This window comes from Sturnira hondurensis, unplaced genomic scaffold, assembly GCF_014824575.4.
Source record: "Sturnira hondurensis isolate 20B ecotype Veracruz unplaced genomic scaffold, ASM1482457v3 Scaffold0001074, whole genome shotgun sequence".
In the NCBI taxonomy this organism is placed as follows: domain Eukaryota; kingdom Metazoa; phylum Chordata; class Mammalia; order Chiroptera; family Phyllostomidae; genus Sturnira; species Sturnira hondurensis.
In genome coordinates, this window is record NW_028073705.1 from 2,629,848 (window position 1) to 2,645,883 (window position 16,036).

General features: G+C 40.9%; 1 protein-coding gene across 7 annotated transcripts in view; it reads right to left on the minus strand.

Moving 5' to 3' along the window:
- Positions 1 to 15,785, minus strand: part of DGKH (diacylglycerol kinase eta) — a 210,297-nt gene extending 194,512 nt beyond the window's left edge. For 5 of the 7 annotated variants that reach the window (XM_037060214.1, XM_037060225.1, XM_037060193.1 and 2 more), the window contains exons 1-2: positions 15,533 to 15,785; positions 8,232 to 8,435 (exon numbers count right to left, since the gene is read on the minus strand). In XM_037060214.1, coding sequence (XP_036916109.1) covers positions 8,232 to 8,435; positions 15,533 to 15,592 — 264 coding nt within the window. In that variant the 5' untranslated portion in view covers positions 15,593 to 15,785. Of the gene's footprint in view, positions 1 to 8,231; positions 8,436 to 9,051; positions 10,161 to 14,971; positions 15,479 to 15,532 lie in introns of those variants that run through there. The other 2 variants (XM_037060202.1, XM_037060207.1) reach the window with 2 other exon arrangements.
- Positions 15,786 to 16,036: the final 251 nt, after the last annotated feature.

Genomic DNA, 16,036 nt, shown 5'->3' on the forward strand with positions numbered 1-16,036 from the left:
CTTCTTGCATTAAAATGTGAGCTACATGAGTAGAGGTTGTTGCCTATTTTTGTTCTATATAGCTCTATTCCTGACACGGATGACAGTGCTTGGAACACCATAAAAACCTTTCTGAACACACCGAAGGGCAACAAAGGAGTAAAAAAGAGAAGCCACACGTAGGTAGATGCACGGTACTGGCAACGTTCTAGTTCTAAAGCCAATTCACGAGAGTCCACTGTGCTTCACAAATTACAGAGATATTATATATTCATACACATAGAAATAGCATAACATAACTTTAAAGTGCTATATATATTAGTACAAATAATCCAACTCAAAATAGTATAGCCACTGAGGTATATACCTTGGCACCTTTTCTTATATAAATAAAAGGGAGCTGGAGAAAGCTGGGCCCCAAAAATGTCATTTTCATTCCTTAGCTACTTAAAAATAAATTTTAGTCATATTTTTTCTTCAACTATGCCTGAATAGGCCAAAAGGAAAATTACTTCATATAATTCTTTTTAACACTATATCATGACCTTTTAAAAAATAGCATCTTACCTCATGCCATTGAAACTAACAGTTCTTTGAAAACCTATTTGAAGAGTTTGAAACCTATAAGGAGTTCTTCTAAGTGTATCCTAAACATCGTTTCAAAGAATTCCATGATTCTCCTAACAGTAATTAAAATTAATATAAATTTCAACTGAAATTTTTTATTCCAAATTTTACTTTTCATATACATACTCTTAAACTTATCACATGAAACATGGGATTCAAATTCAAAAAGGCATTATGAAACCTGAAACACTGGTGAGAAATGTTCACAGATTTTAAAAAATACTAACAAAGGCCAAGGCAGGAAGGAGGAGAAAGGGAGGGAGAGAAGGGGAATGAAGTTATGAGAGAGAAGGAGGAGGGCAAGAAGTGGGCAAAGGGGAAGGAAGTGAGGACACAGCCTGCACACACCCGTACAACACACTGCAAATGTAAAGTTCCAAACCCAAGAAGCTTATGGGACTACTCAGAGGAGGTATCTGGGCCCCTCCATCGTATCCACTCTGTGCCAAGGGATCACAGCTCAGCAGTGAGAAGACCTGATTTTGAGTTCCAGGCCTGCCATTTCCCCAGCAGAGAGTCAGACTCAGTCACAGTTTTAGATGTGTAAAATTCAGATTAATGTCACATAACAGTTAGATAAGATCATGTTTCAAACACTACCACATAAACAATAAAGCTCTAAGTAGAAAGACATTTTTAAATTTCTGACACAAGTGCTCCAAGCTTATATAAAAAAAGATTTATTATACTAAACTATATTCTGGTGGTTTGAAAATGTCCTGGTATTCAAACAGCACCGCAAGAGGAGAGATTCCAGCTTCACAATCAATAAAGTTAGTCGTATTTCCTTGCTATCAAAAAAAAGCCTAACAGTCTTTCAACTATCCTCACAACAAAAAGCACAGGGGAGGACACTATTACCATATATGTTCCTTTGAAAAAATAAGCAACAATATAAAATAGAAACAATATATATCGAATCCTAAATTAAGGCTACTATTAATAATGGTTATTGATGTTAAACCACTTAACAAAACCAAAAATACAAATGCGCTTTCAAGCAACTATATATATATATATTCACAGAGAAAAATACAAGACCAAACACATTTACCAAGGGAAAATGTAATGTTCTAACATGTTACAGTTTTTGTAAAGGCCTATTTTTAGACACAAAACAAACTCTCTAATTAAAACCTTTGCTTATAAACACATTTCCTGAGTAGGTAAAGCCCAGCAAACCCAGCACGAGTGAAACACTGTGCCCTAGAGACAGACAGGAGTCCGAGTCACGCAGAGCAGTGGTTTCACGCAACCTTTCAACAACTCCCACCACGGCGGCTAACGTGCAACCTTAGGCTGAGTGAAAGCTTCCAAATTTAGATACTTTCAAATAATGCATCTGAAGTTATATGTAAAGGCTTAGTAAATTATTTATTATGCCTCTTATCTTTAATAATGGGATATCATGTTTAATTGGCAATCAAAATGGAAAGAAAGCTGTTATACCATATATTACTGTACCAAGACTCAAAGTTTCCAGTCTATATTTAGTTCACATTAAAATGGAAGCAAAGACGCAAACCAAGCTAAAAATAAAACGTTCTACAAGATGAGATTTTTAAATGGATTGAAATCTAGCTTTATTTGGTCCCTTACATGATGACTGAATTTAGCAGCACCTTCACTTCACAGTGCTTTGCAAACCTAATTTTCCACTGTGTACAATAAGGGTCAGCAAACTACCTCCCATAAACCAAATCTATGGGCACATCCTCCCGGCACTTGGTTTTGCACAGCCATGAGCGAGGAAGGTTTTTACATATTTAAATGCATTTTTCTTAAAAGAATATTTCTCAACACATGAAAATTTTATGAATTCAAATTTCAGGGTATTTTAAGTTTTGCTGGCACACAGCCACCCTCATTTACTGAGCATGGTCTCTGGCTGCTTTTACACAACAGGAGAGCTGGGTTGTTTTGTCTCACAGACTTTATGGCCCACAGAGTGGCAAATACTTACTACCTGGCCCTTTATAGAAACAAGCTGACTTCTGCCCTAGATAAATGTAAATTATTCTTATTTTTTAAGATATCCTCCTGCTCATCACCTATCGAAATGTAAAAGTTCCCACTTGCCTCTCCTATCATATTGAGTTTCTGAACAATAAGCCTGTCAATATTATTTATTTGCATTTCTTAACAATCTTCTGGCCATGGCTTGGTTTCTCATCCTATTTGGATGATTACCCAATTCAATGATTCCACCCAGAACTGTTGGTAAAAGTTTTAAATAATATTTTCTAATCTATGACATTTCTGTTTTAAATGCTGAATGCAAACCATTATAACCCACTATTACGCTGCCACAATTTGAAAAATGCAGAGCAATTTTCAGTTCACTTTACCCATCATTTCTGATAAATGATACTGTTTTAAATGCACAAACTGCATCCCATAAGCAGTAAAAAATACAAATCAATATTTTTATATACTGCCTTACCATAAAAGTACAATAGTTTATTCTTATATCCTTCATGTTGAATAATAACGAAGGTACTAATTGAAAAATGTGATTATTCTTTTCTTAATGGGCTTCGAGAGATGTCTTAATCCAAGTATAATGTCACAAAGCTCTGAAAAGCTTTCCAGTGTTTTACTTAGGCAGGTTTAACCTAAATTCAGACTCATTTAAAGATATTCAAAATTAACTGTGGGAGACATGTAAACGTCAAAAAATAAATGAGATCATCATAAACCCATTAGGATATATTTTTGATACATGAAGCTTCAAGACCTTGGTAATATCAGAAAATGTAATTGAGATGGTTCCCATTTGTTTATACTATCAGCTTATGATGGGTGAACAATCCTAGACCATAAACCCGACCAAAGGTTCCTTCCTCTAGCCATTCCCTGCAAAATGAAAGAAAGGCTACGGTATTTATGAGTGAACAAAAAGCAAACACATCCTCCTTCACATTCATGTACAAAATCAAGCGGGCTGGAGTTTGTGTTGACATTGTTTCAGATCGTCTCATCCTCAGGAAGTACCTGTGAAATTCTCTACAATCACAAATCAGAATGTAAAGTCAACTACCTCAGGACAAAATTAAGACTTTAGGAATATGAGCCAAGGGTAAAAAGGGAGAGAGAGACTACAATGAGTTACAGCTCCCTTTGGCATCCCCACATCAACACTATTTCCACTTTTACATATGTTTCCCCACCCTTTGGAGAAATAGAGGCAGCCATAAAACGATCTAGTGCACAGGTGGCAAACACAAGGCCCACAGGGCAAACCCGGCCCTCCACCTTGTTTTATCTGGCCCTGCACTTTGTTTCTACCCAGCAGCAGTGCTGAGCTCTCACTTAACTGTAAAGGAGTAAGTTGCATTTATACAGTCCTGAAGTTACATTCGGCCATTTGAAGGCAACCAGGAGGCTGATGTGGCCCCTGGTGAAAATGAGTCTGACACCCCTGATCTGGTGTTTACCACCTCGGTAGCTAGATGAAACTATCTGAAATTCCACTAAGCTATTACAGAGAAAGGAATCAAGTGACAAACAGAGAAAGAACACCAAAAACAAAGAAACCAGGGGAGAAACAGATAATGAAGAGATATATAATATGGGCAAATGAGGAGGGTCCTAGAAGGATTTTATTTATTTTATTTTATTTTATTTTAATAAAAAATCCATGAGGATTTTATTCAACCACACTAATTTTAAAAGCATGCCACCCTTATTCTTCACTTAGAAGAATATCATATCCAGCGGGAGAAAGTAAAACCTGAGATTAGTGCTGTCCTAAAATAACACCTATTTCTTTCCATAGGGAATTGTTTAATTAAATGAAGATATATCAGGTTGGGTTGAACCATATGAAGTTTCCCATTTTTGTCGATTTTTTCCAGCTCTATTGAGATGTAATTGACAAGTGATATTGCACATACTTAAAGTATACAATGTGATAAGTTAACAGAGATGCACCCTGTGAAATATTATCAAAATTAAGTTAATTAATACATCCATCATCTCACAGTGACCTATTTTGTGTGTGGTAAGAGAATGTTTAATGTTGTCCTGGCTGGTGTGGCTCAGTGGATTGAGTGCCAGCCTGCAAACCAAAGGGTTGCTGGTTCAATTCCCAATCAGGGCACATGCCTGAGTTGCAGTACAAGTCCCCAGTTGGGGGGAACATGAGAGGCAACTACACACTGATGTTTCTCTCCCTCTTTCTCCCTCCCTTCCCCTCTCTCTAAAAAGAAAAAAAAAAGAATGCTTAAGATCTAGCCTCTTAGCAAATTTCAAGTATACAATATAGTATTATTAACTATAGTCACTATGTTGTACAGCAGATACCCCAAATTTACTCATCTAATAACTGAAAGTTTCTACTCTTTGACAGACACCTCCTCACGTCTCCCACCTCCCAGCCCCTGCCAATTACCATTGTACTTTTGACCATTTCTGGCTACCAACATAGCAACTGCACTTAGTTCTACCTAATATAATGTAATACTTTGCCATCAGTAAAAAGAAATTATCTCCATATCATATTTCCCCAAAAACGAGACACAGCATGTATATAGAATGTTCCCATTAGTATATTTTAAAGAAATATGTGTATGTGTATAAACATTTTCTAGACGCACACCAAGAAACTGTCCTCTGAGAGGGAGAATAGAAAGTCTGGGGTAAGGGGAGATTCCATTCACAATCCTCTATTCACCAAATATCCTCTCTCACACTCTTTGAATGTCATATTATATGATGAATTGCTTTTTTGATTAAAAAAAGTCTAAACATTTTTCAAATGCCACAATAAATTGTTTCCCTTCTAACATTCAAATTATTTAAACATTAACCATATTTACATCAAAAGATAACACTTTGAATAAGGTAATTACTTAAAGTAAGTGGCCTTTTTTCACTCCAGACCTAAACTAGATGCCAAACAGTTCTAGGACCCTAAGGATTTTAATGGTAACTAAAATAAGCACTACATCTTAACAGTAATATCTCTCTATATGAAGCATTATATGTAAGTATATACCATGTACAGTCATTCATTTAAGAATTTTTTATCTGTGTGTAACTCATTCTGCTCTAAGCCCTCTGTACATCTATGCATAAATGCTTTATAAAGAGCATACATATGCATACTGTAACACAAGCATGTATACATGTATATAGGTATGTGTACATGTGCCACACACGCCATCTCAGGCTACGACTAGTGATCACAACCTGTCAGACATGATGGCCTCTCTATGTTAGGATGTAGGAAAAGAACTACTGCTGTCTTAAGAACCAGTAAGTCTTGGCTTAGTCCTGAGGCCTCTTCTCCTCCAGGATTTTACATATTCTGTGGAAGAGATCAAGCAAGTATCTGTCTTTTTCTAAAGATCTTTTCCCTTAACTGTTATCTGGATCGCAATTAAGACTGGGAGCCAATATTAAATCTACCAGTTCTCATTCTGTTAATTCCCTCACTGTTCTTGCCCTCTTCCCTGAGAATCAGCATATGTGCTGAAGAAATGCAACAGACGAGATCTGTGGCATACACGAACAGTCTGGATTGGGGGGTATGGGCAGGCAGGGCGGCTGAGGCTCACTGCTCTCGGCGGTTTTAGGCCCTGGTCTCAGGTGTGTTTATAAGAAAATACTGATTAACTTACATGCACTTATACATGCTAAAATAAACTGCAAAATTTCTGAAATTACATACATATTGGGAATTTTCTTTTAAGATTTTATTTATTTATCTTTAGAGAGGGGAAGGGAGGAGAAAGACAGAGAAACTTCAATGTACAACTGCCTCTTGTACGTCCCCAACTAGGGACCTGGCCCACAACCCAGGCATGTGGCCTGACTGGGAATGGAACTGGAGATCCTTTGGTTTGCCAGGAGGGCACTCAATCCACTGAACCACACCAGCCAAGGCACATGTTGGGAAATTTAAGGAACATTTCATTTACGGAGCACTAATGATCTTTATTCATAGCAAAATATATGTGTTCAATATTTTTATCACAAAGATGAGAAACCAACAATAAATGTGTTTTAATTTACTCTTAGTCTCAATTAACATGCTTTTCCCCCACACCATAGGTAATATAAAACTTAAAGAGTAGCTATCACTCTTTAAGCTGTTACTATGAGTTCACAAAATCTACAAATCTTAGTGGTACTCCCAGTAAATTTGTTGTTTTACTGTACTCAATTCAAATTAGAGCCATCTCTAAATTTTCTTTCAGACTGTATAAATTTACTGGATAATCTTAATATAAGTATGCATGGAATGTTAACTTCATATAAATATATGAAATATACTACTTTTTAAAACCTGCCATTTTGCCCATTAATAACAACTTTATGAACTATTTTTAAAAATTAAGATTTCAAATGTTAATGAGACTGTTAGGAAAGTTCCTATCTTGTTAGCCTTAATCTTCTAAAGACGTATTAAACCCCATACTCTTAATTTATCACAAATGATATAAAATCCATAAGTATCACTATTAAAAAGAATTATAAGCTGTACTCTTAAAAAATGACTAGAGCAATCCTTTACTTTTTACTAACAGCAATGTTAACAAGTATGTGTTCTTATATTTATTTTAGAAAAACAGGAGGCACCCTAATACAAAAATGAGTCCATAGGCATATAATAAAAGTTATATTTTCAAATTGGGGGTCTATTGACCTTAGAAAACAAATTCTAATAAAAATATAGAATAAATTAACCTTTGCATAACACAAATCCAGTGATTTTATTAGTTCATTTTCAAATTCCTCATTAAAGTTTCCCAGTGATAACAGACTCTATGCAATGGTTTTTAAACTGATAAAATTAGAAAGTATAAATTATCCTTCAGGACTAAGAATTTGCTATGTGTAAGTTCACGACCAAATGAAAAATCTCAACTTTGAGCTCTGACAGATCAAAACTACCTGCTAGATAATAAGAGTAAACACAGAGTGCTAATCTCCATATAATACAAAGATATTACCTTTCACTATTAAAAGTAACCATAGGTATGTTGGTAATATGAACTACGCACTATGCACTTAACAGGAAACTACAACTGGAAAGCCTGGCCTGCTGCTATTTGAAAAGCGCAGGGCGCGGATAACCGGGAGTATCATTATCAGTGGCGTCGCACAAGGCGTCCACCATCCAAACCGCAACGGGAGGCAAAGGGGCTGTAAGTTGTCACCTGCCCACCTTGTAAAAGTGGGCCAGAGAAGGGGCAGACTGATGCCCGCAATGAGCGAAGGTGAAGGGGCACTGCAACCCTGGCTCGTAGGCCTGCCCTCTTCTCCCTGCACAACACAAAACACCCCACCGAACTATTGCTCGGCAGGGAGGATCAAAAATAAAGACTCCTTTTAAGTTCCCTGAACGGGAACTCCACAGCGCCTCTCTTTTTCCCACGCTCCCGCGGAGCTGCAGCTCTAGGCGCCGGGACCCCTGGAGTCCACCCCTGCTGCCTCCTACTGGCGCCCGGGAATCCCTTCCAGTGGCGCCCTGGTCTGGCTCCCATGAGCCCTGCCCCCACCTCGGTCCCCCACACTTCCCGGAGCGCCACTGCGCTCCCGCGCCCCAGGCGGCGTGTCTCTTCCACTCCCCGCCCAGCTACGCCCCGCCTTGTACACTCCCCTCAGGCCCGCCTCACCTTCGTCCGGATCTGCCCCGAGGTAGACACTTTTCGGATCAGTTTCTGGGGTCCCTCCTGCTCCGCTTCGCTGTCAGACGAATCCTCTCCGGGACCTGCGGAGGCAGCGGCGGGGGTGACCACAGCGCCTGCCCCGGCGGCCGCTCCTCCCGCGGCCCCTGGAGGTGGGTGCTGGCTGCCGGCTCCGGCCATCCTCTCCGACTCCTGCGGGGACACAGCACCGCCCGGAGGGGGCGGCGGCGGTCAGTGGGTGGGCTCTGCCACAGCCGAGCCTGGAGTCCGACGCAGCTACCGCCGCCATCTTCTGCTCCCCCAGAGGGCGCAGCGGGGGAAGGGTCTGCGCGGCTCAGGTGCCCTCTCGGCCCTCCACCCAGCTCTGGCCAGACCTGGGACCCCTGCGCACCCAGCCTCGGGATGGTATAGGGGTCCTGACCCTAATATGACTAGCGTGGATAGAGGATAGGGGTGACTGAGGGAAAAGGACTTCCCACTTCCCCCAGGGTCTAGGGTCCCCAGGATGGACGCGAGCGTGGGGGGAAACCCCCGCAGCCACCCCCAGAAAGCCCGACAGTGCCGATGCTCCCTCCCTGGTTCACGGGCAACAGAAGTAGAATGGCCCCTGGGGTAGAAAAGGAACCTAGAGTTTCTTTCCCACCCTTTTGGGTGCACCCCACCACCTCCTGGACCCAGAATCTCCCAGATACACTTGGGCCTCTACGCAGAGCTCCCACTAGATAAAAGTCCCCTCCGCCCCCAAAATGCATTTACGATGCCCCTTGCCCGTCTCACGACCCTCCAGCCTTCCTCCAATGAACCACACCTCTCCCGCCTGGGGTTCAGGTCCTTCCTTTCAGTGCTACCAACAGAGGCATTCAGTTTCTGGGCCACCCCCACTCCCATCCGGTACACACGGAAGAAGAGCATTTTCCGGGAGGTTCCACTCCATTCTGATAACTTTTCGCTCAGAAAGAGCGATGCCTTTGGCTAACAGGAAACTGGGAAGGACGGGAGAGAGAGCAGAAACAACAGAGTACTTGCAGCCCAAGACGACAGAATGCAAAATAAAGGTCTAAGCTGAAGCGCTACCCTTGACTGCCTAGAAGAAAACAATGCACCGGAGCCCCGTGAATACCAGTGCCCGAGCACGAAAACAGTGGAAGTCCTGGGAGAGCCACTCCCTAACCCGAACTAGAGCAGAAGGAAATGGGATCAACAGGCTACAGCCACTGCTCACAACTCGTCCCAAGCGAGTTGGATAAGCTAACACTTGGGAATAGCAGCCTCGAGGGCTAGTTGTGCGTGCACTGAGTCAAAGAACTCGTGCAGGTGTGGGAGCCTGGTAGGACTTAGGGGAGAAAATACAAAAATTAGATTCTTCTTGTCATCCACAGGTAACTACAAATTGGTGTTAGCTAAATTTTAAAGTCCACGACCTGCAAAAAAGTCCCTGCCAGACGATGGAGTCCCTTCACACTTCTGTAAAGCAATCTCTAATGTGTCCATGGGCCTTCAATACCCACTTGTATTTTTTCAGTTATCATGACCTACTTTTTCAGTTGATATAACCTTTAATGGTAGTCCAAACTATGATTCTATTGGTTTTTTTGTTGTAATACTAATAATTTTATTGCTTTGTCAAAAAAACTAACAGTTCTAAGAGATTTTAAGAAACAGTTTCAATCCCAGTACTGTATATATACACTGTAGATGAAATTCGATACTTTAAAAAATGCTGGTTTGTTTGAATCTCCAAAGACAGAAAATTGCCAACAGGCAGTACTAATTGACAGAGGTTACTTCTGCAGCTTCAGTTGTCTTCTTTAGTCAGGGAAGGAGTTGGGCAAAATAAACTTTGGGCACTTATAGCTCTGTAAATATGTAATTCTATCTACAAGGAACATTACTATGAGAAAAAATAACGAATAATCCAAATAATGGCCTTTACCTAGCTCTTAGCTCACTGATAAGTCCAGTGGTTTCTCAATGTGGACAAGAACACCTAGTAAAGGGCCCTTTGGGGGGGGGAAAAAAACTTAGTTCAATCCTCTTTTAATGAAAGTAAAGAAACTGAGGCCCCAAATCAAGAACTGGAACCAAAGTCAAAAATCTCATGATTCCTACCCTGACTGGTGGCTCAGTGGGTTGGGTACTCTCCCAAAATGAGAAAGGTCTGTTTGATTCTGATCAGGGCATATGCCTGGGTTGCAGGCCACGTCTCCAGTTACAGGCGCAGGAGAGGCAACCAGGCTACTGATTGATGTTTCTCTCCCTCCCTTCACCTCTCTCTAAAAATAAATAAGATCTTTAAAGTAAAAAAATTGTATGATTACTATTCTAATGTTCTAGTCACTTAACTAAGCTATATATCAAGAGTTAGTTTGTCAATTATGTTTCTATTCATACTTAGGCTTTCAGGTTTTATATAGTAACATTCTTCCAGAATCCAGGCAGCAAAAGGGTGATTAAACTGAAAGGCATTGTTTAATACCCATGCCTATTCATTCTGTGATCTTAGAGAGAGAACTGAATAAACCTCTCACTCTGATTCAAACACAGTTACTGCTTAAATATATTTTAAAGTAGTTTCAAGTACAAGAGCTGTACAATTAATACCTCAAAGGTATTCATTACTTCATAAACATGTAACCCCACAGTTATCCCTGCTCTTCAAAGACTCCTGAAACAAGTTCTAAAACTTGGTTGTGACTTTGAAAGCACAGCCAGTCTTAGCCTACTCATGCTAAATTAATGATTGCTGCTCTACAATTGCCCTAGCACATAGAACACTCGGAGTGGAAATACTGTGTAGGAAGGAATGTCACTTCATTTGCCACAAAAGACAGCTTATGAAAATACCCTCTTTTATTCAATCATCTCTACTGAAAAGTAATTTTTTGAGTAATCCCTAATTTAAGGTACCTGACCCACTAGCTTCTTCTCAGGTCTTGTCTGTAAATCAGGAGTTTCCAGAATGAACAACCCATCTGTATAGTGTCTATCTGCAATGCACTCCACTTCCCTTAAAAAGTAATAGCAATGTCAAGAACTCAATATTTTCAACCATTTTAATGCAGCTCAAAATGGCAACTGACATGAATTTCAAATATGCGGTATATTACATTACTTCTTGATGTACATGACTTCCTTGACATTTTTCTTACGTGGTATTTTCATATTTTCAAATAATTTCTTAGATGTGTCTAACATAATTCTTTTATCATTGTTACTTTGAAATCTTTGGAACATACCACAAAAACACTATTGAAAACTTGGACATAAGCCGTGCAGACACTGCATTTAGGACAAACTGGAAATAGAAGCTACCACAAAATCAGGTTTCTACTCAAAAGGGCTTCCTGCCCCATTTAAAATAAAAAACAAAAACCTATTACATTGGATATATATAGTAACAGCCAGTTTTCTCATACCAACTTTATGAATATTAGCATGTTACCATCTATAAACATTTTGAACTATTATTAATCATTGTAACATATTTATTATCTATTTGTGACTTTATAATCCTGTATGTTTTATGGCTTTATGTTAAATATTTTATCATAAACATGTAGAAGTCTACATTTGTATCCTGAAGAACCCAAGTAGAACTTTAAAAACAGACACGTTCTGAGACTCACGTTCCTAACCGATGGGAACCATGCAAAGAACACTGCAGGTTGAACAGGCCTGGTTTCATCCAAACTTCAAAACTACTTCCGTAATACACTATCTGTTACACATCTAGAATTTAACATTCAAAACTTTACTGTATTGAAGTTGCATTACCTGAATGAAAAAAATTGAGATTAATCCTAAAATCAACTGCATGTACATATATATATATGTGTGTGTGTGTGTGTATATATATATATATATACACACACACACATATACATTCATACATATGGTCAGCTCTGTACCTAAGGTAAAATCCTTTTGTCATCTAGACCTAATGCATAAATATACATATAACCTCTCATTTATATTTTGACCCTTCTTCCTTTCAAACTCTTCCTGCCTAGTTTCCCATTAGTTCTGAATAGTTTCATCAGAGCCAACTAGATATAAAAATCATTTGGACAATCTGACCGATGTGACTCAGTTAGTTGGCTGGGCATCTTCCCACAAAATGTAAAGCTGCCAGTTGGATTCCTGGTCAGGGCTTGGTCCTGTAGGAGTGTTTAGGAGAGGAACCTGATCGTTGTTTCTCTCCCTTCTCCTCTCTCTAAAAATAAATAAAAATAAAATCTTTTCAAAAAATCATTTGGACATTAAAAAAATTTTTTAGTAAGTAAAATATACCCTAAGATCACTCTATTATCTAAGAACCACTTTGCAAATGCTCCCACACTTTAAGTTTTGGCTATTATTTATGAGTAAGGGTTGTTTGGCTATCCTCCTTCCCACTTATTCCCACAACCAAAATATTTGTAATTGATTAGAAATTTAGTTTCTAATTTTTTAGAAACTAACTATTTCCACTAACTTGTCTACATTCTGAAGCTAGCATTAAAGAAAATACAGAGATACCTGAATGCTAACATTTATCTTCTTTTAGGCCCAACATCCTAGGTAATGATATGGCTAGCAGTTTATTTATATGCCCTCACTTAACTAAATAACCTAATTTCACCTTCAAATAAAAGAATGCCACAGACATGAATATATTTCAAGCAATAAGTGCTATTCTCTTTACTACTATTCAGCATCAATTCCCAAGGTTAAACATAACTATTCACTTTTCTGTGAATAGTTCCATGTAGAACCAAAACATCCTATTTTAGATTCCACCAAAAAAAAAGAACAAGAGTAAATCCTTAAATGTATGCTGTTATATGCAACATGGGATAATGCAACAGGATATACACAATGTGAACACTGTCTGATATTGGATAGCCCAGTATCAAAATCTGTATGTTTAATTTTCATAAATATAAATGAATATAATTTTATAGTACACTATTGCCTACATTTGAATTCTATACACCTATATTGAATTATAAAAGCAGATTTGAAATAACTTTGAAATGGATCCAAGTCAAAGCAGATGTTCTCAACCCAAGGTCTCAGAGGGTCCACAGATTGGGCTTCAGTAAATCTGTGTTTCTACTGAAATTTTATTTAAAATTTTGTATGTATGTGATATAAGAACATTTGGGGGAAAGAGTCTATGCCTTTGATTAGATTCTTAAAGATCATTGATTGAGCCCTTCAATGTCCTAAGACAGTTCAAGACTGCCTGATTGTAAGGGATTTTGTGTACCTCAAAAACATATTTAAACTGGTATTTCATCTATAAGCTCCAAACAACCGAAATAATTAACATTTAAATACTCTTCTTTCCCTAATTTATCCCTCCTTGTACATGCCACTTCTCAATAATTTGGATAACTTATTTTTAAGAACTTAAATCCACTTTATTAGTTCTTAGACTCTGTAGTCATACATGTATGGCCAAAGTTTCAAATAAAACCACTTTTTCAAAAGTATCATTTTATGCAACATACCTGAGATCTCTGAAGATGCTTTTTGGCCTATCTGAACGTAAACCATTAACATATATGAAACAAGACATTGTTTAATTAAGAACATATACTCTGAGGATTTAAGGATTTGTGTCTATGCTGTTAGCTGCTTTATCCAACAGTCCTGAAACATGATAGGTGCTGGATAAAATATCTGTTGAGTTAATAAACGGCCTTCCATGTTTAAAGAAAATAAATCTAACTTTTAGGAAGAGTTCTGCAGACTGGATAAGTGTCACAGTTCACTCACACATTTGTATTAGGGCTCAAGTTTTAAAAGCTAATAAATAACATTTTCATTTTTGTCATTTTTGAGATGTAAAACAAAACAAAAATAAGTTTCTCTGTATATTTCTAGGCACAAAGTAGTTCTGGCACTAGTACCCTAAAGTAAAATAGATAAAACTGGGTATTTTCCATTGTGATTGGTGGTGGCTTAAAGTATCAAGGTCCAAAAGGACTTTATATAATGAAAGTCTAAAAGTAAAAAAGTAACAAAATCAGGTCACTGAATTTAGCTCTCAATGATCTTTCATTTAAACTTAAAAACTAAATTCTATGTTTAATTTCAAAATAATTTGATCCCCAGTGATAATCACAATAGAACATGAGCAGATGGACAACCTAACATGTTCAAATTTACAAAAGCAAAGACAGCTGCACATGCAGAAGGATCAGAGTCCAAGGACACTCGTGAAAGGTCAGGAAGCAGGGGACAGAGAACTTTGTACTCTAGGCAGAGGAGCTGGGAGTGTGCATATTAGAAAAGGAAAAGGAGAACCAAGCCTAGCACCTAACTTAGAAGTTCTCAGCAGGCAAGAGGCCAGCCTGAGAAGACACGTGGAGTCCTCAGGAAAAAGAGTATCTGAACACGTTAAAAAAGAGCATGGGTGAGCCCAAAAATTTCAAACAAGACTTTTCAGACAGGTTCAAGAATTTCAGCAAGGCGGAGTAGCAAACATTGAGGCAGAGCGTGGAAAACCAAACTTTGATGCCAGGGAAAAGGCAGCCCGCATACCCTTACAGAGCTCTGAGTGAGATAGGGATTCCGGGGCAGAATCCCTGGAGGACTGTGAGGTGGTTTTGTCAGGGTTGGAAGAAAGAAGTTAAAGGAATTAAAGGAAACATCCAAAGCCGCCTCCTCCCGTCTCCTCCTCACTCTCACAAACACAATACGCACGCACACACTACTCTGGGTCCTTAAAATTACCCAACCTCCGCGATGCATGTCTCGAAATCGAGGTTGGCTTCCCGCTTCATCCCTGACAAAATCCTTGAACCCTAGAAACGCCCACGGCTTTTGTGGAGAACGGAGTCGGAGGCGTGGTTCCGGCAGCCAGCCGGGATCGCCCTTCCCCAGCACGGGTCGTAGGAACCTGCGCGCCCAGGTGACCGGCAGGGCGCGGTCTCGGAGGAAGAAACCGGTCTCCTCCGCGCCCCCCAGGCTGACCCCGGAGCCTGGATTTCTCCTCTTCTCTCCCCTACCTACTACGCTGTAAAATCAGGTCACAAAGTTGAGAAGTCGAGGAAGCGCAAAAACGTCCTCCCACAGCCGTCGTCTGCAATTCGCCAGAGACCCCTGGAGAAGAACCTCTGCCAGCGGGACAAAGGCGCAACGGGTCGGCGTGTGAGGAAGAGCCGTGGCGGCGAAGGAAGCGTTGCCCCGGCTGGAAAGCAGCTGGGGACCTCATCCCGGGCCATTTCCTGAACGGAACACGGCCCGGGCGGGAGGAGCAGAGGAGAAGTGGGAGGGGGTGGGCGCCGCGCTGTACCCACCGGTTCCTCCCAGGCCGGGCAGCGGGCGCAGGGCGCGGGGTGCACGTGCTGCGGCTCCATCGCGCCGGCCCGCGCCCGCCGGCCGCCCAAGCGCGCGGACCGAGGCCGCCGCCGGGGCCGCTGGATGCGCCTCCCACGCCTCGGTCCTCTCGGCCGCTGTTGCCGTAGCCCCGGCTCCCGCCCGGGGCCAGCCACCGGCCCTCCCGCCGTCTTTGGCTTCCGCCGCGCTTCGCTCTCCCGCCCCCGCTCCGGTCCCTTCCTCCTCCACCTCCTCGGTCCAGCTCTGCCCGATCCGCTCCCCGCAGCCGCCACCGGCGCCGCCGCCGCCGCCACCTCCCACAGCCCCAGAATCCGCCCCTCGCTCCTTCCTCCGCCTCCGACTCCCTCCCATTTTCCTCCCCGCTCCCCGCCCCTCCCCCTGCTGCCCACTCGTCGCGGCGGGCGGCCCGGGACGCACGTGACCCCCCCTGTCAGGCCTTATAAGGCACGGAACCGAAAGCGGCC